The following is a 23,029-nucleotide window of genomic DNA, read 5'->3' as shown; positions in this document are numbered from 1 at the left end:
ACTCGGTCATCAGACCGATGAAAAGCTGTAAAGATAAACGCATATATGAGCTTGACATTTCGGTCATGTAGGCTTCCCATACTGATGAGCTACAAATTCAGGGTGTAAAATCACATAAAATTGCATAAAATAATGCAATATTTATTTTACACCCAGGTCTTTTACACGCAGCTGGATTACTACTTTTTTAGCTGTATATTCTAAATGAAGAACACAGGGCAAAACTTTAAAAAGAATTGTTTGCTGTATATAATATTTATCACTGTAAACATGAATTTAAAAAAAAAGCTTCCTCTTAAATTCAATAAAAAAAAAACTGATACTGTGAAGCCTTTAATTTGAAACATCAATTTCAATTACATGTCCAATAAAATCAACGAAACAACAACGGTATTCCCAGTTTAAATTCCCCTGTTAAAACCAATTGAATATCAATTGAAACCCATTTCAAACAGTTACATTCATCACCTCCATCGGAACTCGCCGCGTATTTTTGCGCCATTGTGGCGCCTCCACCTGAAAGGAAAACAATAAACCATTCGGAAGGCTTGAAATTGAGTTAAAATTACAATTATCGTGATTTATTACGGCACTTTTGTTTGCGAACGAAGTTACGCAGCAAAAAAACCGGGGTACATTTAACGCTCAGGTTGAATTAATTGGAGCCCTGCAAAAATCAAAAGCACTTTTACCAGCAACTCGGCACTGCATCACAGAGCAAAAGTTGTCGGCGTTGGTTGGTTCGTTAGCAAGCAAGTGGATCTCGTTTTGGCGGTAACGAGCATTAAATTAAAATCAGATTAAAATGAGTACAAATTGTATGTACACATAAGTAAAGTGGGGAAACAGTTTCGAATCGAAAATAAAGAGCCCTTTTCCCGGAAAATCCGTCTGGCATTGTTTAAAACAAATTTTATGTATCACTTTTCAACAACTTTAGGCAATGATTTTCTATGGTAACAACTCGGCTTATCCTGCTGATTACATTGTTATCATTTTTCGTGCTAGAGATTAACCCTACCCATCCTCACTCAAAATATCCACAGTGCTGGAGCAACATTTTCATAAACTGTTATAACCGAGGGGAACGAAAATCGAGTTCTTTAAACAAAATATATGCACAATATAGGTGGATTAATTTAAAAAAAGCTGTCATTAATCGCAAGACAATTTTTCAAAATAAATTAATCAAAGAAATTCTCCAATGCAATAACGTGGAAATCAAAACCAAAACAAGTTTCATGTCGTACCCCTCGCTTTGAAAAATACCACAAGTGAACAATCTACACATTTTCACGAAATGATAATCTGTTTTTTAGGATGTGGATCCAAGTCACGGCTTTCTAGCAGGATTCTGGCAAATTTTAATGAAGCTGCTTCAAGAATTCTGGCAGAATCAGCTCTGATTTTTTTTTTTTTTATAACTTTGTGAAATTTTCAGATCTGCTCAATTGAAGCTCATGTGGACTATACTGGGTACCTAAAAGGATGTTTAAAATTGTTCAAATTGAGGTAATTTTCAGGTAAAAACCAAACAATTCAGTCTTTCAATTGAAGCTAGTAGTTGTACTTGAACCACTCTAGTATATGATCACAATGGTATATCAAATCACCATTAATCAATAAACGTCAAAATATTAAAATATTATCTGTCCAAATTTAATAACTTTTTATAACTAGGAGAATCCAGACGATTATTTCTTTGCATTTTTTTATTTGGATGAAACTTTCTCTATCGGTCTTAGGTTTCTAGGTCGAAAAAAGGCATTTTGCAAAATATGGTCGTCCATACAATCCTCCTGAGAAAGTGCGACATTGCGTGTTATAAGTATAGGGAAAGCATGACAAAGGAGGGGAGGGGGGGGGTAAATTTTGGCTGATTTTAGCGTGACGTACTTTATGGATGAAGCCTAATTGCGTTTCGGATAGTTGAATCTCGCGTCTAGACTGTATTGCTCACACCGAACAAGCCAGCTGAAAGGGAAATTGCGCCAACAGTTGTGAAAAGATTGCAACCGCGCTGCCTCTTTCACGATATCCCTTTATGCTTGCCCGGTTATGAATGATAACTAGCTTTATTTTATCGTTCCTTTTATTCTTACAGCCCGAGATCTCATCCATATGTGATTATTGCTTGCAGAGAGTCTGATGAGTGCTTGCATGTTTGTTTTTTTACTCCGTTACTCAGGCAGTGCTACCTGGTTACGAACTCTCTGGTGCCTGTCCTCCTGTCTATAGAGTCAGTCACCCACCGTCGGGTGACCACTAAATGGTTACCGCGTGCACGAGCCGTAGGGTTGGGGCTCTTTTTTTTTTTTTGCTGCGTTTGCCACCAGGATCCAGAAATCCATGGAACAAGCTCAATGTTTACACGGGGAACGTGAGAGGATTAGATATGGGAGCACGAATCTTTTTTTCCCTCGTTACGTTGCGTTGGTTCAACAGGACTACGGTGCAACGAATCGCCCTAAAGTGCTTGCAACGAATGCGTAATGTGCTCTGGATGAAGATGTTTCGAGAGTTGCAATACTTTTCACATGGACATGTAACCATAAACGGTTAAGTAAGGACACCCCTTGCCTATTACGTTGGTCCTGAACGGCCAAATCCCTGTGCCGTAGCATCGTTTAATTAGGAAAAAATACACCAGCTTTTTTGCTGTGGAAAGAAGGTCCAACCAACGTGAGCATACCAATTGTTTTATTTTTTGCCTGCTTATTTGTTGAGCAACCAAAGCTGAGCAAAAACTGGAATCAACCAGCCTTGTTCACACATTTTTATGTAAACATGCTGTAGGGAACGTGAGGATACTTGGTTGGATTTGCTGGTTTTATTTTCTGAAAGAGAAAAAACGAGACGAGAAGTGAACCATTTTGAACTAATCTGTTTTCTCACTGATGGAAATTTGAGTTATCGACTCGTGGCCAAGGAAATGCAAAATTGCATGTCAAACTGCAAGCAAGGCTCGATAAGGCTGAACCTTTTGCTCAAGAAGGTTGGCCATAAAACAAGCTGCTGTGTGTTGAGGCTTGTTGACCCACCAGCAGCGTTGATTTGTGGTTTCGGTGCGAACGAAAGAGGTCCGGTTGGCCAAATCATGTTTAGATAAGGTTGCATGTAATTTTACCCCGGACAAATCGGGCCCGGCTGTAGGAGCGAATGATTCTTGGATATTCTCATTTGGAAGGTGCAAATGTTTGCTTGATTGTGGGCACAAGGTGTGTTGGCACGGAGCATGATTGGTTTTCCCAGGTGCAAGTAACTATTGACTTGAGGTGAGTTGATGCTAGCCAAGGAAATGTTTTGAGCTTGGAATAAACAAACTCCACAAACGTATTTCTTGTTTAAAGCACTTTTGAGAAGCTGTTAGAATTAAAATGATGAAAATTTAAATGTTTTCAAAATAGGCATACTTTCTAGGAGGAAACAAGCATAGTTCCAACAAAAACCGCCATCATAACAACACCCCGTTAGTAGCTTTTATCGAACTTTATGGCTTTCGCAACACTCGCAATCATTTCATCGTAATCGATTTATGACACTTTCAAAGAGCCCGTTACCAACCGCCAACCGCAATACCGCACACACCAAACAGCAAAAGCCAGTTTCGTTTGTGGGAAAAGAGTCCCCACGGCAAGCGTCCCCCCCCCCCCCCTGGCCAGATTCTGCTCCGTTTTGACAAATTAGCTTTTAAACAATTTCCGACAATCCTATTAGTTTGTACGAGAAATTAAAACTATGCTTCGTTTGCTCGATGTGATTTTTTTTGTTTTATTTTCGGTTAGTGCTTTCACCAAAAGCTTTTGGGGGGTGCTCTTCTAGCTTTTGAGCTGCCACAGCGAATGAATGAGCGGGCTGCTCTCAAACGTTCTCGCAAAGCTCAGCATAATTTTGATTTAATATTCATTTGAATTTATCCACCATTGTTTCAGCTGGAGCATGGACGACATCGTTGAGGACGGTTTTTTTAAGGCAATAATACCTCGATGAGCGACTCTTCAAGATGAGTTTTAGAATTCATCCTTAATATTAAGGATGAAAACATAACAATAGAAATCAACGACAAGAAAAAATATTTAGCATATTTTTATGATTGTTGCACTCAAAAATCTTCCTAACCACTCACCGTGGAATTCATAACGCCGAGAAGAAAAAACAATTAATTTTTCCCATTTCCCACCCATTTATGGGCTCTGGCCACGTTGTCACCCGCGGAAACCGGCACGTCCAGCGTCCAACTTGTGGCATTTTCTTCAATTAAAAAGTCAAGGCGTACATTTTTCACGACGCCACCGGAGTGAATCCGGCCGTTTGCAGGTGATGGACTCAACAAAAAAAAACCCGTGACACCAGTTGAAACAAATGTCTAAATATTGCATTGCTGCAATGAGCGTTTTCATTTTGAAGCACGCGGGCACTTGTCAGTGAAATTATTTTTGGAATATTTATGGATGGCGAGCTTTGCCGACTCTCTGGATTTCCTGTGGTCACACTCTGCACGTGACCAATTCGAGTGCAAATTTTAATAATCCAAAAGCCATAAAGAGGGTTTTGTGGAATGAAGCTAATTTAATTCATGTTTGCACGGATGGATAAATTTGGGCGTCGTTTCTAGTAGTTTGTAGTTTTCAACTCTCTTCGTGGACATTGCCACAGTTGTTTCTGGGTTGATGAGCTCGTTAAAAGCAATTGTGCCATCGTGGTGACAAAAGGCTGTTTTATGGATCGTTTTTGTGCGTCATTGGAGGCTTGTGTAATGTTGCGACTGTTGAAACGATGAACCTTTAAAAAGGAAAACTGTTAATAAAAAAATAAATCAACGTTAGTTAATTTCATAACAGAAGAGCAATGCTCCTTATAATCAATCGTATTCTTGACATTTTAATTTTTATATTTTATGACTTGACTAAAGTAATCTCTATTTAATTTATTAACAATTTAGAAATTTGTACTTTAAACAAACCCCATTAATTTTTTATCACAAAAAGTAAATTTTCCGAAAACCACATTTATTGAATGTTTCAGTTTATGTCTACTTTTGAGCTTTGAGAAAAGACTCGCAATTTTGCATAATAAGTTTTTCCATACAAATTTGCCATTTGGTCATACAAAGTAAGTATGTTCGAAAATCTTTATCCGAATAAAAAATCGGATGGTCTTCGACTAGTTATAGTTATAAATATTATACACTGTTCAGAAAAATGGGTACACATAAAATAACGATTTGTTTAATTTACTTTTATCACAAAAAAAACAAAAAACACGTAATTTTTATTGTCCTGATTTTTTATATGATAAGGGGACTAGAAACGCGCCAGGGTGGTGCAATATCAACTACCATAGAAATAAAAAAATATGATTTTCAAAAAAAGAACTTTTAGATGCAAAACAAAGTTGATTACCGGAAATAAATTTACAAACCAAATCAATCCAAAAATGTTTTCTTCAGATTCAGATTTTTCAATATTTACATGCCATTTTTGTATATAAATGTAAATTTTTGCAATTCCGTCGTGAAACTACTTACTTTTCCTGTCATTCTTGAACGACGAAATAGCCTATTTTTCTGTACCAAAAATAACAGAATCGAATAGCAACACTTTTCAAAATAAATGCTTAAAAGTTCTACTTTTCAGCACTCAAATGGGTGCTGAAAAGTTGAACTTTTCAGCACTTGTTTCGAATAGTAACACTTTTCAACATTTTTTTGATTTAAACGATTTATTGACAAAATACATGAAAATTTGACATAAAATTTCACTCAGTGTGTGTTTTTTGGAATTACAAAAAATGTTGTATGGAACTCGCTGCAAAACTTGATTTTTTCAGCACTCTTCGTATTTATCCAACTCGGTAAACCTCGTTGGATAAATGTACAACTCGTGCTGAAAAAATCCTCTTTTTGCAACTTGTTGCAAAAACAATTTTTTTGCAATCCCGCTGTAATACTGTCAACTTTTCCTGTCCTTGTGGAGAAACGAAACTGCCTACTTTTCCCTATCAAAAATAACAGAATGGAAAATTAATCCCTTTCAATAACAGTGCTGAAAAGTTATACTGTTCAGCACTGAAATGGGTGCATAACATTTTTCAATATTTTTTTGTTTTGTACGATGAATTTACTTAACACATGAATGCTTGACATAAAACTCCATTCAAGAAACGTTTATCGGATTTGCAAAAATGTTGTAAGCAACTCTTTTCAAAACTTTATTTTTTCAGCACTCGTCGTAATTATCCAACTCGGTAAACCTCGTTGGCTAAATGTACATCTCGTGCTGGAAAAATCTTCTTTTTGCAACTTGTTGCACAAACTACTATTTTAATGCTATTTTTGTCCACTTTCAAAACATTTTTTAATTTATGTTTTGCATACGATGCTGAAAAACTACATCATTAACTTTAAATTGCTAAGCCATTAAAGAATATTTTGATAAAAACCATAAAAAACCTTTAAAAAAAATCCTTGGACTATAACATAATTACATAACAAAATTACATGAAAGAAGTCAGAATGCATAACCCTATTTTTATATAATAAGAACTCTTCTTTAAGATTTTTAAATATAAAATATCGCTAGAGAAAAAAAATCAAATTCGATTGAATTGTCTAGTAAAAATCTTCACTTTTACTTATTCCCTTTGACGTTATAGTTAGCTTCCAGAAACTAACCTACTAAGTAGCTGTTCTTCTAAGCACTGAAAAAAAACGCCGGAAGCACCATTTGTTGAAACAAAGTGGTCCCAAAGCAGGCACAAACCAGCTGGAATTTCTAGCTTTACCCATTGTGAGAGTACATTGCTACACTTAGCAGCAAACAAATGAAACTTTCAACGACTCTATTGTTTGGCAAACCGCACCACAACAATGGCATGTTTACAAGAAGGAAAAATCATGTTAAACGCAGCCATTCCTTGAACAATGACGATGTGACTTTTTTCCCAGCATTTCCCAGCCATCTCTCAACAGGCCGGGGGATAAGTACACGTGCAAACTTACACACACACGTGTGTGTGTGTGTATGTGGTTTACGCGGAAGGCCCCGACACGAGCCTATTAAGCTAAACGGTTGCGTTGTAGAGCTGCACACACGCACAAACACACGTGTGATAAGCAGCATCACACACACACACACATACACGAACAAGGTGTTGAGCTTGTTGTCGACCAGAGCGGCAGAGGCCCCTCACTTGGTTCGAATCTCTCGGAGCAACACCCGGTGAAATGTTGTTTTACACTGTGGCTACAATGGTCATTATAGAACCACTTTACGGCCCCAGAAATTGCATGCCGATGCTAGCGACTAGTGCCTCTAGGAACGACTGGCGCCAACCACGCCGCACAGTGAGCTCTCGTTGAAGACGAGTGACTGTGAAAAAAAGTTGAATCGTCCCACAGTGCAATCTTACGGGAAAACAAAACACCAAAACGCTTATCCGACTCCGTTACAGGGTTAGCTTAAAAGACCTAAGAAAAAATGTTGGCATTTCCCAACCCAAAGAGAAAAACTAGGAACAAAAACCTCCCCATCATTGCTGGAATTTTTCCCATAAAGAGACTAACAATTCTTTTTCTCTTTCTTCACTTGCAGGAAACAAAAAAAAGCACAAGTAATAATCATGTAGTACACGTTCCGCCCGCGTCATACCAGAGCAATCCCGCTCGCCGTAGCGTTGGTCATGCTGAACACTCTGACAGGCGTAGTAGCACAGGTGGTGGTGGTGGTGGTATCCGTAAGAGGTGTCGGTATGCTGATAACAAAAGAGGCTCACATCTAGTACTAGAGTACTGGAAGGCATCCACGTAACAGAGTGCCACGAGGGTAGGTTTGATAATATCCCATAAATGAAGCTCTGAGAAAACAACAGGTCACTTCCCCGTACTGGAATCATGGTATATAGTCTCTAGACAAACAAACAGTCGTTGAGTTTGATTGAAACTTACCTTACTAACAATTGCTTTTGTGTTTCTCGCTGTTCGGATTTGTGTGAACGTGATGTTTTGCCTGAATTTCTTCCTGGGTTGATTCGCATGAGTGTTGTTTTTTTTTAATTTAGAACAATTAAAACTAAAGGTAGATTTTATATTAAATAACATTTCATCAGCAAAAAAAACCTTCAACCTATTCTACAGCCTAAGCTATTTCAATCAATATCTTTTGCCTGTAAAGTTGTTTGAATGTTTGGTAAAATTTCACATTTTTTGCTATTAAGCTTGATTATTACCTTCAAAGGTGCAAAAAGTTGCATTTGAGCAATCCAAAACCAAACTAAGTTTTTGAAAGATCGTTAAAGGATAGATCGGCACTTCTCTGAAACCTTGGGCAACGATTATATTGTGTATTTTTTTTCTTTTTTTTTTTTTGGTTCGAATGAAACATTGTGTGTACATTTTCTACGATCAAAAAAATAATTTTGTATTTTTATTTCGTCCAAACAAGTCTGCGTGCAATCTTGGCCGCTGCCCTTTAGCCTGGTTTAAGGAGATATGAAAAAGACAAAAGTGTTTAATTTCGAGCGCCTCAACCGTGATTTTCTTGCAATATGGCTCCAGAATCTAGCCTGAAATTTTGAGTTCATTTGGATAAGGTTTAGTGCTTCCACCATTGAACTTAAGTTAGCATAGAACTTTTAATAGAACTTTTTTAAATATTCTTTGAAAAGCTTTTAAAATCAATTGCAACACATTATCCAATTATCAAAGAAAGACATTTTTATCTTCTACCAAATTTAAATTTATGACCAAAAATCAGTGAATGTCGTGAAAACTGAAAAAAACATAAATTGAATGATATTTGCATTTTTTATAATAGAAAAACTTGAATTTCTAAAAACACAAATTTTAATTTTTATATTTTTTTTATTTGTCTGAAACCTTATCCATCGATTTTTTATATTCCAATAAGCCATTTTTCATTATTAGTTTTTTCATACAAGTCTCCATACAAATTTGGGGGAAAAAGACATACCGTAAACCGGGGTGACTTTGATAGGATTTCAATTTGTTTTTGGAATATTTTCCAACAGGATAGGTTTTTCTCAAGATTATTATTTTTAAAAACATGTACTGGGGTACGTCACACCAAGTCCATGCACTTTTTTGGAAAACAAGTTTTTTCAATAGTGTTTGGAAAAATAGATACGTTAAAAATTCTTAGTTTAAATTCCAGGGTGATTTTGATAGTCATAGTTTTTCTAGTTAAAATCATATTTAAGATGTTCACGTTAAATGTACCATCACAAAAGTAACTAATGAGCAATTCCAGCTCAAATCTGGAATTTTTCTGGTACTTTTGTACCCGACCCTCTCCGATTTCAATGAAACTTTTCAGACATGTTATCCTAGGCCTATATAAGCCATTTTTGTGTCTATGGAACCAGTTGCACTAGATAATGACATTTGAGAAGGGCGTAAGGGTTTTTGATATTTTTGTATTTTGTAAATTAAATATTGCTGTATCTCGAAGCCGTTACATCGTATCAAAAAGTGGTCAAAGACAAACTTGTAGGAAATTAGACGAGCTTTTTGAAAAAAATACACTGAAAGAAAAATACACGCCAATTCTATGAGATTTTTCAATTTTTAGGTTTAAAAAAAAAATTGTATTCCGTTTTCCGATTCAAAACCATGTTCATTGAGAAAACCATGATCTCCGGCTATCAAAATCACCCCGTTTTACGGTATGAAAATCTAAAGAAAAAATTCTGATCGATTCGGTATCTTGAGCAAAGTATTTGGTTAGAACTATTCAGAAAAATAGTACAGATTTTTTTAAAATAACTTGCAATCGAAAACGAAGTTGACTTTATAGCTGTTGGCCACCATTGCTGGTACCAACCACTAGTGTCTTCCTTTTTATCTACAAGGACTTCGCTGCCCTGGACTCCTAAGTGTAGGAAAGTATGGCACGGAGCGACGGCGCCGAATACCCATATTTACACAACGAATTTTAGAGCGCCCGCCGCGGGATTCGAACCGGCGACCTCTGGATTGTAAGTCCAGTGCGCGGTCCGATTGATCCACACGGGTGGGACACTTTTAATCACTTTTTTTTAAATTTCGGGTTGCCCTCCCCATTCAAGCCTGCGGACTCCAAGGTTCGAGCAGAAACTTGCAATTTTTTTGGCCATGTTATTATTTTTTCAAAAAATGCGTTGTTTTCAGGAATGTATTGCACACAAACAAATTCCAAAAAAAATTAGATGTAAAATTGAATTCTATATTGAAAGTACTTTTCTAAAATTTCGATTAGGCGTATCGTTTGTGAGTCTTGAGTTTGTGAAACAGTCTCTAAAAATGTTGATTTTGAGAGAAAAAAAGACATTCCCTAGTAACATTTTTAAACTTACAGGTTTTATCATGGTTCTGAAAACCCTCATACGGCCTAAATAGACTTTTATGGCCTATTTAAAACCTAAATTGTTACTAGGGTTGTCTCTCAATGTTTTCTACAAAGCTAAAAAATAGTCGGAAAGCCCTAATTTTCCCTGAAGATTTTTGGCAAATATTGGTTAGATAATCAAAGTTTGCACATAAAACAAATGTAGATATTTACCTTCATTTCATTCAAAATAAGTGATGAATGATCTTTCTAGGTTAAAGTTACGTTTATAAAATAAACAACAACATTCAAAATAGTTTCTAAATGTTTAAAGTTGGCTGACACATTAGCTCAGGTAAAATAAGTGCAGTCCAGACTCGATTATCCAAAGCCCCAATTATTCGAAATTCGATTATCCAAAGGTTTGTATGGGAATTTGGATACTCGAATCAAGAATGAAAAATAAATTTTGTCATTACTCTTTATGAAATTGTTACAAGTCAGTTAATACATTTTTGCTTGAAAATATGTTTTATGCAACTTTTGGTACATTTTTAAAATGTTTCAAGCTAAGTCACGCTCATGTTAAGTTTAATATTAAGATTCTGTAATCCGTTCTGGTCAACCATAACGAACTCTTAATTTTCATTTTGGGATAAAGTACTCAAGTGACAACCGCGAGACTTCGACGAACCAAGTTGCGACGTACTAAGCAACGTGGAAAATATAAATAAACTGGCAAACATTTATCATAGACCGTACTTTTGTCAAGAATCGCCTCGCTTTTCCTCCAGCATTTTCCTCACACTTTTCCGCAAGCGAGAGAGAGAGCAAGTGAACCGCGATAACGGTTAAATAGACCGCGGCTCCAGCTGCCAGTTCACTTCCGTGGGTCGTGAGTCTATCGTGGCGGACTTTCGCGCGCGTTCAGCAGATCTTGACGAGCACATCCTGCTTGGCAGCCCCACAAATCTAATACCAACACTCATCTATCATTTCGGTTTGTGGTGTTCTCTTTTGCTGGAAGATTTTGAAAAGAAAATTTTCTTTCCATAGAACGACGGACGGTTTGGTGGTGGGAAAAATATCAGCTAATCATGGTTAGTATATTTATCACTTCTCGCTCGTACTAGCCCCGGCGTCGGGTTTTGAATGGATGATGATGAGATGCTGATGGTGCGCTATTCAGGCATTAAATAGATTAAGTAGTTTACAATTCTAGGAACAGCTCGATTCGGAGCGTGTTGCAATTCTGGGAACGATTCTGAAACGATGGCAGGTTCATCCGATCGCTATCACTCCCAGAAGTAACACCGAGACAGGTAATTTGAGCTGGGAAAACCTTTTGATGACGAACCGAGCCTAATTAATTGGGGGGTTTGGTTGCCTGATTGTGCGAAATAGAATTTTTGACGAGGCACCTTAAGCTATGAATTTGTGAGAGGAGCAAACGGAAAGACAACCAATCAGAGTGGCAAAGGTTGCTCTGGGACAACAAATTTGCAAAACGAACACACAATTTCGTACCTTTTGTCGTAGGAATGGAAAGAAGGTTCTCCGATGGCACCGTCGACGACTGCCTATTGGAGGCAATATTGTTTTGGGAATCCTCTTTTGGCACCTTGTTTGAGGTTCCACCCCTATTCGTTTCATGTTTATGATGTCACCCCATTTTCCCCCAGGGGCAAGAAAACTTTTCCTAGCTGTTGTCTACTCAGGACTTTCTCTCACTCTTGTGTGTGTGTGTTTGTACCAAATGAAACGAGCCTTGGGCCGGAAAATTCTGCCATCCGGGTTTATTACGTTTTTAATGAATCACTGATGAAAAAGAATAGGTTTGTTTTGAGTTTTGTTCTTGGGCGTAGGTGTTTGTTAGAGTAAATTGCTATCGAGATATGAAACAGCCCTTGAAAATAATTTTGGAAATCTCTTTGAAGTCACTTTATGATCAATCAAAATTTATCAACATTGGGACTCAATTCATTCAAAATAAAAAAAACAGTCGATTTGTCTCACTCGAAACCAGAAAGAAAAAAAAAACTTTCATTTTCATCGGCGCCAATCTATTGGGTATTTTGCCAAATTGCGCCCATAAGAATTCCGCCCTCCAAATGAATAAACAGAGAGAGTAAAAACAACGGTGAAAGGAAAATTCTTCTGTCCCTTCCAGCCAGACACTACTGCGGAGCCAAATGGTCCAAATTTACTTTCTAGCAGTTTGTTCGTCGTCGCAAACAGGGCGCCAAGTCACACCAACTACACAGTAAAAAAAGTCATGGTAAATTGACATAAAAATGTTGTAAAACTGATATATAAAAAATGATGTAAAATTACATTGAAAATATGTAAGTTTACATCATCACAAAAACATCGTTCAAATTTACACTGAATTTTACTGTGCAGTGGTTGCAAGTTGAAAAAAAAGTCGACAGCGAGAAAAAAAGAGGTAAAAATGTAAATAAGGAAATGGAACAGAATTGAGCTGTTGTTATTATTTCAACCCCCGGGGGCAGTCAATTGGAAGGTGTGCACAGTAACCCAACCAACCGACCACCACCGGTGGCAAAAGGTGAAAAATACTGGAACGAAACGAAAGGCCAAGATTTCCCGGTTTTGATAACAATAAAGAGAAAATTTGTTTCGCGTTGGTTCGCTCTATTACCCTTTTTTGAGAAGTGCTGCGCTACCCGGCTTTGTGGTGATTGTTGAAGGTGAAAATTGCTCTGACTGACATTAATTCGATGGAATTTGGGTGATGTATCGATGCTCAGAGGTAGTGGACAATTTTTTCCTTCAGATTCATACAATTCTAAACTTTCGAAAACCAAATTTGGTTGACAAAATAAGTTTTGACGAGATAAGAAAACAACGTAAAAATACCCCAATGAAAATGTTTTAAAGAGATGGCTCAATTGAATAGGGTCAACTGGTCATTTAATGGAAAATCATTATCCCTAAGCACTCACATGATTACTTGGACTGCCCATACTAGAATCGAACGAACAAATATAATCTTTCTTAATACAAGCTCCTCAGGCTCTATTAGTTCAATCAGCTCAATCAACATGCATGAACAAGAAACATCAATGCGTCCTCGGAGAGCCAAAGCGAGATGGAACTAGTCAATTTAAAATTCAATTTACTGCAAATGCGCAAACAATGGATGCAATTAGCACTGCATTGAATTGCCTTTCTTCCCATCCTTGGACCACTAATTCCCCCCAACACCACTACAGAGCCTTTGGAAATTAAAATGAAAGAAAATCCAATCGCCTTCACAGCAGCAGATTTCCATGCCAGATCCCTTGGTTGATTAGATCTCCACTCTCTGCGTTTCCGAGGGCTTCAGGCTGCTGCTGCACAAAGATGCCAATCTCTTGGAAAATTAATAAGCTAATAAATACATAATTACCTTCTGGTACGAATCGCACTCACCTGGGACGCTGCCGTTGGCCTGGCGGCGCACGTTGACTCCACAATCTCGATCAAATTGCGCGCTTATGCTACCGCGCGCCATCATTATCTATGCAAGGCAGCAGCGCCCAGCATAGGCCTCATGCTCTTTCTTGAACCGTTGTTGATAAAGCTTCGGAACTCGCGCCACTACAATGTATCGTACAGAGAAAGAGAGAAAGAGAGAATTGCGTACAAGTGCCAGTTCCAGTGCTACATCATTTCTGCGATAATGCCTTTGACAATAACAATAGCAATAACTATAAAAGCGATAACATAAAAGAGTAAAATGATAAATAAAAGATGGCATGTGTAGTGAATGGGTGAGCGAAAAGTTTGCGGACGGACAGAGGGAGAGGGAGTACGGTTGAATCTGTAATCCTTGGATCCACAGGGTAGGTGTGATGGCTAAAGCCACCCTGGGCCGGATTGTAACGCTATACGTTGGCCGGCTTATACGGTACGGTTTAGGGAAGGTGCCAAGTGCACGTGGAAAATTGATGCCAGATTGGAAGAGGAACAGAACTTTTTTAACTTTGTTACATCAGATCATGACAAAATTAATATGCATTACGGCCAGTTATTTATATGCAAAAAAAGACTAATGCTGCCTTTTCATATTTTTTTTTTAAATTAAAAAATATATTTTTAAAGCGATAAATTTTATTTGATTTGGTGTTTGTTTTCAAACTCTTTCCATATTAAAATTTAAAGAAAACTTATTTATTACTTCGTCAAATTAAACATGCTGCCAGCACTGCCCACCAATTCACCACAATCCATGTCTAAACACTAGGGTGCCCAGATATTGAGAAAAAGTGTCAAAACCTTCACAAAATGAGTACTGAGCAATTCCAGTCCAAAACAGGAAATATTCTGGTTCTTTTTTGCTCGACTCTCTCTGATTCAATAAAACTATTAGACAACAAGGTTGTTGACGATAATGGTTATCGTTTTCGTGTCCCGACTCGATAACTCAATTCAAATATCTAACTAAAATTTAATAATTGAAGCCAAAACATTCAAATCTCTAACTAAGATGGTATTTATATTTATTTTGTAATAAGTTTTAAAGTATTAGTACTCAGAATATTTTGCAAAATACCTGCGGAGAATCAGGACTACTGTCCCAATTCACCTCATGTGTCCCGATTCGCCCCAGATGACGGTACATTTTTTTTGAAAGTACTAAAATTTTCATAATTTGCATCTTCACAGATTTAGACTTTTTGGAATGAAATTATTAAATTTTCTCATAATACCGTTTTTTACAATACTGAAATGTTTGTATCAAACGAATCCGAATTTTAACAAAATAACGTACTTTTAGAAAATACTCAAACTTTGATGAATGGAATATTAAACGAAGTTTTGTAAGAATTTTCAGTGTTTAAGAGTTTTAGAATAAAATACAAAAAAAAAACGAAATATCGTATTTTTTTGATAATTCTCAAATTTTCATAATTTGCAATTTTAATAAAAAATAATATTTGCCTTAAATACATTTTTTTTTCATTCTCAAAATTTGATAATTGGCAAAAATGGTATCAACAATTCGAAATTGTTTAAGCATGTCTACTTCATTAGAGTTTTTGAAGTAAAATATCTGTAGTTAAAATAATAAATAAATTTAAAAAGAAACAATACCTAAGATTTTGTAGTGCATGAGTTCCGTTTTGAGACCGTTAGGACCGATTCAGCTTCCGTAATAACATTTTCATCATATAGCTAAAAGTATTTAAATTTTGTACTTCAAAATCGCCAAATCTGTACTTTCTGGCATCCTGCAACCACAATTTTGGAAATTATGAATCATACTGCATAATTTCGATGAAATAATCTACCAAAATTTCACGTCGTTGCAGTTTGCATGAGTATTTGCATGAACAAGGGTTTTTTTTTATAGAAAATTTAAGTATGCAGCATACGAAACAAAAAAAATTGTTTTCTTTATTTTTAATCGTATTTTAATTATTGATTCCCAATAAGATTACAAAAGTATTTCTCATTATTTTATCAACGCAGTTTTGGCTGTAATCTTGAATATAAAAATTCTGAATTACTATATCGTATCAAAAAGCATTTTTTTTGTGGAAATAGCCTAAGATGCTGCCTCACGAAAAATGCAGGATGGTTTGTATCTCCTTAAAGAAGAAAACAATACAAAACAAAAAATATATTTTAGAACCGCATTTAAAAAAAACACAATTTCCAAAATCTTACACCGGGAATCGACTCTCCTAACAAATTTACATAACAGTCCCAAATTGATCACTGTCTTATAAATTCAATCCTTGTAAAATTATAGAGGTATTAAAAATAAAAATGTGAAGAAATGTGGTTTTTGATGAATTTTATTTGCAAGACTTTATTTATCAATATTAAAATATGTTTTTACAGGAAGGCTTGTCCAATTTACCATAAGTTTGCCTTTGTCAGCATTTCGGTAGTCATGTATTTTAGAAGTAGAAGATTATATAATAAACTTGCAAGCGGTTATACAACATACATGACCTATATGACAAAGAACTTCGCAATGCAATTTATTAACACTGGAACGCCCAACGCATGTCCGTCCAACTTACACGGACGCCCAAGCCTCCCAAAAAAGTTGGAACGGTAACTTCAACTCGCTGGTTCTCGAGCATAACTCAACCAATCGGGACGATTCTTGTTTCCAGGGATTTGAAAGAATGTCTAGATGATCCTAAAATTTAGCAGAACTTGATTTGAACAAACCTGTTATTTCTGCGACCGAAAACATCGTTCCAACTTTTACAAAAAGACTGCCTCCGTGGAATTTTTGGCGATTTTTTTTTACACGCGAAAAAAAAAGTTGGAACGATGTTTTTGATCGCAAAAATTACAGATTTGATCAAATTGAGTTCTGCAAAGTTCTAGGATCACCTAGACATCCTAACAAATCACTGGAAAAAAGAATCATCTTGATTGGATGAGTTATGCCCGAGAATCAGCGAGTTGAAGTTACCGTTCCAACTTTTTTGGAGCCTTGGGCGCTGGAATGCTATGAACCAATTTCTTACTTTTGAAATTGTGAGGGCAAATGTGAGGAAGGTACCAATTCTGCATCTGATACGAACAGATTCAGCTTAATTTTGACAGCACAATATGAGGTCACTTTTCCCGGACACCCTATCAAGTACACAGCGGCCTAGGAGGGACTAGCCTGGCCTATGCCGGCCGGTATAAAGTGTAGCTATTCGGAAAAATCCTTTTTTCCAGCCCGGGTTTTCCGTATTCTGTGCGGCAACTTCTTCACCAGAGTCCTGGTCGGTCGGTCGGTCGGTTGGTTGGCTAAGTGCCACACAGTAACTATACACAACAGAGGTAGCAGCAGCAGCAGCATGAGCTTCGACCAAGTACGTCTCATGTTTATGAATGGATAAAATCAGCGATAATGAATTTATGCAATTTGTATGCAGAGAATGTGTGAATCACAGTGTACCAAATGTGTTCGGAAAAAGTACGGTTATAGGTCACCTTACTTTCGTTTCGGAGGAGGTTAGGAAGGAGGACTTTGGGGGACGAGGCGTTGCGGATGTGTTTAGCTTAGTAATAGAGTCATTTTTCCGCATGGAGAGCCTGTGTGTGGGCTTTGGTGGGTTGGATTCTGATGGGCTCTGGAAGCCCTGCATAGTGATTAGTTAGATTTACTCGCAGCAGTTGATTTATAACGGAGGGGGTTTTAAATTTAAATTTCTTGTGCATGATCCCTTAAATATCGTGCAAACAAAGGAGCAGCTCGCAAAACAAACATCAATTAGGGACAGTCGATTGATTTTCCCTTTCATCTGATTATCGCCTGACTGCCATGATGTAGGAGGGTTGAGAGAGCTTTCCCTTCATTTGCCGACTGCAATGGAGCGTGAAAGCTCTGGGAATGAAAAGACGAAGGTGTGAGAAACTGAAAAGGGGAATTAAATTCACCTGCCAATTGATTGATGGGCACCAATTTGGCGGAGGGGACGGTAATCAGTTTCAACCATCGACTCCAAACATTATCGATCAAGGGGATATTAATTTTCGATCCGGTATCTGTGAGATCATGAAATAATTAAATTCAATTAACAGTTATAATGCCTGAATGGGTATCGCTTTTATTATTTTAGAGTGATTATGTTGTGTTGTGAATATTGGACGGACGCGATGCAAAACAAACTGTGGGTGGTGGAAGCTATCGATTTTACCTCATTATCTAGGCCATGAATGAATAATTTAATTAAAGTTTGCCAGCGTTAATTTAGCAGATTAAAATCAATTTATCGAGGCAACAACTTTGACAACAAATCGTTTGGCTGAGCTTAATCTCTTAAGGGCTTTTCTATAACTTATTATTTGAGAAAGTATTTCGTGCTAAGGGCCATAGCACTGTTGCGAAGAATCAAGAACCGATTTCTTGAGAATGATCGCAATTTTTTTTCCTAAGAACTTCGATTGGAACATGTATTTATACGAGTTATCAGATTTTTATTTAAGCGTTTTGAGGAGATTTTAGTGTGAGGGTTGAAATCATTTAAAAATTATTGTCAGGTGCAATGAAATTGCCTTGACTTCGATTTTACCACATTGAAAAACAGCCAAGTTTATTATCATAAAGGTCATGTTTGTAACATCCGACACCTTTTTCAATTCCAGCTAAACTCAATATCGACACTGGAAGTTTTCAGAACAGAACCGAATCCAAAATCAATCAAAAATTTCCTTATAACCGAGTGTTGTTTTCAACTTTCACAGCATCCAACTTTGCAAACCCATATGTTGTGCAAGTTCAAAACACTTCACAAAAAGCTGGCTCCACAAACTTTGCTCGTCCACAAGCGTCGGAAAGTTGCCTAATTGGGGACTTATCAGCAGCCTGTTGATCGCGTTGCCGCTCGGCACAGACACAAATTACTGCACAGATGACTGCTTTCGACCCCTTTTTTCGTCGACAACAAGAGCCGGAGTTGAGTGCGAGGGTGAACTTGGTGTTTCCATGGTGCTTCCCCATCGGATTTCAAGTCTTCATCCAAAAGGAGGGGGTAGATTGTAAACAGGAAGCGGTGTATTATCACCCAATACAGACGAAATTGAGCTTTCGAGGCTCGTGAAACACGTGGCGAACTCGGGGGGAGTCACGCAAAGGCAAATCATCCGTACCAAATTGGCACCCTTTTCAAAATGACAAAACTTTGGCTCCCCTCTTTTTCGAGCAATTTCGCTGGTGCTAATAAACTGATAAAAGCTTTCCGGGGCTGCTGCTCCCCTCGCGTCTAGAACTTGGGCAGATTTTCAACGTTTTCAATATCTCTATCATGCCCGGGTTTGGAAAACGCCTAGGAAACCACCCTCAGACGAATGGTGGCGAGGATTGCCGCTGGATCTTGATAGCAACAAGCGTGGAAAGTCTTCCTCAAGATGAGCGTAATTTCGAGGGGAAAGGGGGCAATATTTATTAGACCCATAGAGGATGCGCCGAAGAAGATGTCGGAAAAGCGTTTTCCCCCACTCTCCGCAAATGTCATCGTTAGCCATCCGTGCCCGAACTGTGCGGCTGCTGCTGCTGGTATGCGGGAAATCGAAAAGCCAAAATCTCGTTTCCCCCCAAATTAAGTCACTCAATAAAATCGATACCCATGGAACAGAGATGGCTTAGCTTGGCGGATGAACCGGAAATGGAATGGCTCCGAGAAAGGAAAACGGGCGGGGCCATTACTTGCCATTTATCTTTTTTTATGATTAAGTAAATTCAATAAATCACTTGAGTGAACGCGATGTCACTGACAATTCTACGACGAGTGCTATTACTGTGGGTTTCATTCATGATTTTTACTCCGGAGAAATTTCCCTAGTTCGTTTCTAAATCTTCTTTTTGTACTCGGATGATTTAAGTCATTTTAGTCTAGAAAAATGCGATTTCTGCAATGATTGAAAACTTGATATTAACAAAAAAAAATATGTCGGGTGACTTTTACTGACATTTTCGAAGTTTATTCAACTCAAACATCTTTACTGGTTCAGAGTACAACCAATCAATATCACTCAAACAAGGGTCATTTACACTCCATAAATCAATTATCTCAAGCCAGTAGTTGACCTAATTTACCATGAATAATGTACCAACCCAGAAGAAAGCTTACCATTTTCGATTGATGCAATTTGTCCTTCAAAATCTTTCCCAGATTCCACTCCACTGCATATCATTCCCACAAAAACCACCAAAACCATCACACTTAGCTCATCTTTACCTCACCAGCATACCAAATAACATTCCACCCCCCAGCCCCCCTCAAGTATCCCATCAATACATCACTCAGAGGCTTCTACCAAAGTGGGATTATTCGCCTGCCAGGAACGGGCATCGTCTTGGGTTGAGGTTCGATGGCAATCAGTGCCCAAGAGTGCCCCAAAATGACAACGAGCACAGGCACAGAATCCGATACATTTATAATGCCGGGCAGGGAAAAATCCTGCTTCCGGGCCTCTCGGTCTAGCCCGGCAATAATGATACACCGAGATGATATGGTAGTTTATTTAGTGTGAACTCCTGTTTCTTGTTCCTCTACCGGGAAGCTGGTCTGGGACGAATTCTCGTCCGAGTGCTATGCATATTTCAATGAAGTCACGTGGATCAAGATCAGTGGTTGCTACCCTAATTTGTAGCAAGAAAGCCCCGGACCACATCCGTTCCCATCCGTCTATACCGAGGAGGTTATGCTTATGCCGGAGAGTTTCGATTCCACAACGTCTGGCCGAGGAGACCCAGACTTTGAAAAGGTCACTTTCTTCGAAGCTAGTTCCGAACACTGCCGAGTCAGGCAGTCGGAGTGCAGATTATTTATTTACTCTCAATTGGTTGAGCAGTGTATTTGTGTCAACTAATAGTGGGAGGAGAACGGACCGGTTCCTTCCCAAAGCAAAACTTGGCCGACCTGGTCAGGTGCACACATACGGAATCATCTTCATCCTGATGGCAGTCGGAGAGTTCCTCTGCCAGTATTTTTTGCTTCTAATCGACTGTTGACACATATTCTCTGAACCTGATTTAATCTTTATTGAGTGTTTGCTATTGAGTATTCATTTTGCAATGTTTGCTGTTGGCTCTGGTACAACAGCAAAGTTGAAATTTATTTGCTGTGGTGAACTTTGTAATTAAACTCGACAACAGTTTTCCTGGCTTTGACCTCATAGTTTACGATAAGCATTTCTCTTGAAAAGCTGATGTGTTGGTGTCCCCAAGCAAAAAACCCTCAAATAATCAAAATTGATATCATTTGTTCAAATTTGGCACACGTCTGTCACACGCTGCCCGATTTGTGCCGGAGGTGCCATGGCAAATGAGGGTTGCCGCTGCAGGCTAAAATATGTTTTAAACGACCAGGTACGAACCAGGCAAAAGGTGTTATTTGCTGTAAAAATTATCATAACACGAGCCCTCGCGGCACTGCCAGCGCGCGATCACTTCTACTAGGGTAGGTGTCCCGAAAGTGAAGCTTTATGTTATCAATATTAAAAAAAGATTCAAAATTTCAGAAAGCATTGCTGTCCTTGAATAAGACGCAACATAGTTTTTTTCAGTTACTTAGAGATATTTGGACTTTTTTGCAACATCTATCATAAAAATTCGAAAAAATAAATAAGAATCGACTCTTTTTTCTTGGGAGGGGGTGTTGCAAATAATAAAATAAATATAAAAATTGAAATAACAAGCCATAGTCCCAAAATTTGAATAAAAAAAGTGTTTTTTTTATGCAATTCCGTCTTGAAACTGTTTCCTATTCCTGCCATTCTAGAACGATGAAACGGCCTTCTTTTCTTTACCAAAAATAAAAGATTGGAATAGAACGAAGAATAGAAACACTTTTCAAAATAAATGCTGAAAAGTGCTGCTTTTCAGCACTGAAATGAATGCTGAAAAGTTAAACTTTTCAGCACTTGTTTCGAAAAGTAATACTTTTCAACATTATTTTGATATATATGGTGGATTGACTGATCACATGAACATTTGACATACAATTGCATTCAAATGGTGTTTTTCGGAATTGCAAAAAATGTTGTATGGAACTTGATTTTCAGCACCCGTTGTATTTATCCAACTCGGTGAACCTCGTTGGATAAATGAACGACACATTCTGAAAAAAACTACTTTTTGCAACTTGTTGCATAAACTACTATTAAAACGCATTTTACACTAGTTCAGTTGTTTTGCAATCACGACCAATATTTCGAAGGTTATTTTACAGGTTTTTCCTTCTCTATCCAATTCGTTCTTCTTAGTATCATTAAACTCTCTCCCCACTTCGAACAAATCAGCTGTTGAAATGGACTACCTTCTCTCAGCTAAGGATAACAACTACACCATTGTAATTGTTAAAGTAACCTAAAACTTGAAATGAAATAAAATATTGTTTAAAACATCAGCAGTAAAAGAAGATTCTTCAAAAAATAAATTGTATTATTTGTGCATTCTTTCAAACATGAACATTTCTTTTTATACAAATTGGCTAAAAACATATTTTTATGAATTTTATATTCTTTTGAACAAGAGCAGTTTTAAAAAATAAATTGTCATTTTTTGAACGTGTTCTGTTCTTTGAATTTTTTTTTTTTTTTTGAAGATGATGTTCATTTTCCTCTGATGTGTGAGTTTTTATTTGCATTCTCAGTTGTTTGTACACAAGTTGTTTTTTTTTTTCATAAAATATAATTTCCATGAAATTTTGCATTCATTCCAACATAAGCAGTTGTTGAGAATTTTTTAAAAGAAACATTTTATTTTCGTGTTGCATTCTATGGCATTAGCAGTTCTTGAAAAACATAATATTCTTTCAAGAATGGCAGTTTCAGCGTTTTGAAGTGTAATTTTTTTTGATTCGAAAGAAACTCTCCCTATATCAAAAGATGCCATGACGCAATAGTTTTTCCGTATAAGGCTCTGAACAATTTTAATTACATTAAAAAATAATTTAAATTTTTTTAAATCTTGCTGTACATTTACAAATGTTTGAAATGGGTATTTTTAGCACTTTCATTAAGTTATTCTTTAAAACAAGAGTGCAAAATCATTTTTTAAACAATTTTGTTTTTTTTTCTGAAATTATAATATGCATTACCGTAAAGAAATGGATTTCCAAATAAAACTGCAGGGATTTGCCTTCCTCCAAAATGAAAAGTTCTCTGAGTTATTTTGATGAAAAAACAAGATTCTTCGAGAATATGTTTTGTGAGCATTCTTCTAAACAAAAAAATAGAAA

General features: G+C 37.2%; 1 protein-coding gene across 7 annotated transcripts in view; it reads left to right on the top strand.

Moving 5' to 3' along the window:
• Positions 1-23,029, top strand: part of LOC120422995 (uncharacterized) — a 111,465-nt gene that overhangs the window by 18,283 nt on the left and 70,153 nt on the right. For 6 of the 7 annotated variants that reach the window (XM_039586608.2, XM_039586607.2, XM_039586606.2 and 3 more), the window contains exon 1: positions 7,877-7,894. The exons of the other annotated variant lie outside the window; for it this stretch is intronic. In XM_039586608.2, coding sequence (XP_039442542.1) covers positions 7,892-7,894 — 3 coding nt within the window. In that variant the 5' untranslated portion in view covers positions 7,877-7,891. Of the gene's footprint in view, positions 1-7,876; positions 7,895-23,029 lie in introns of those variants that run through there. 7 annotated transcript variants of the gene reach the window in all.

This window comes from Culex pipiens, chromosome 3 (genome assembly GCF_016801865.2).
Source record: "Culex pipiens pallens isolate TS chromosome 3, TS_CPP_V2, whole genome shotgun sequence".
Classification (NCBI taxonomy): Eukaryota; Metazoa; Arthropoda; class Insecta; order Diptera; family Culicidae; genus Culex; species Culex pipiens.
This window is presented reverse-complemented; position numbering and strand designations above follow the sequence as displayed.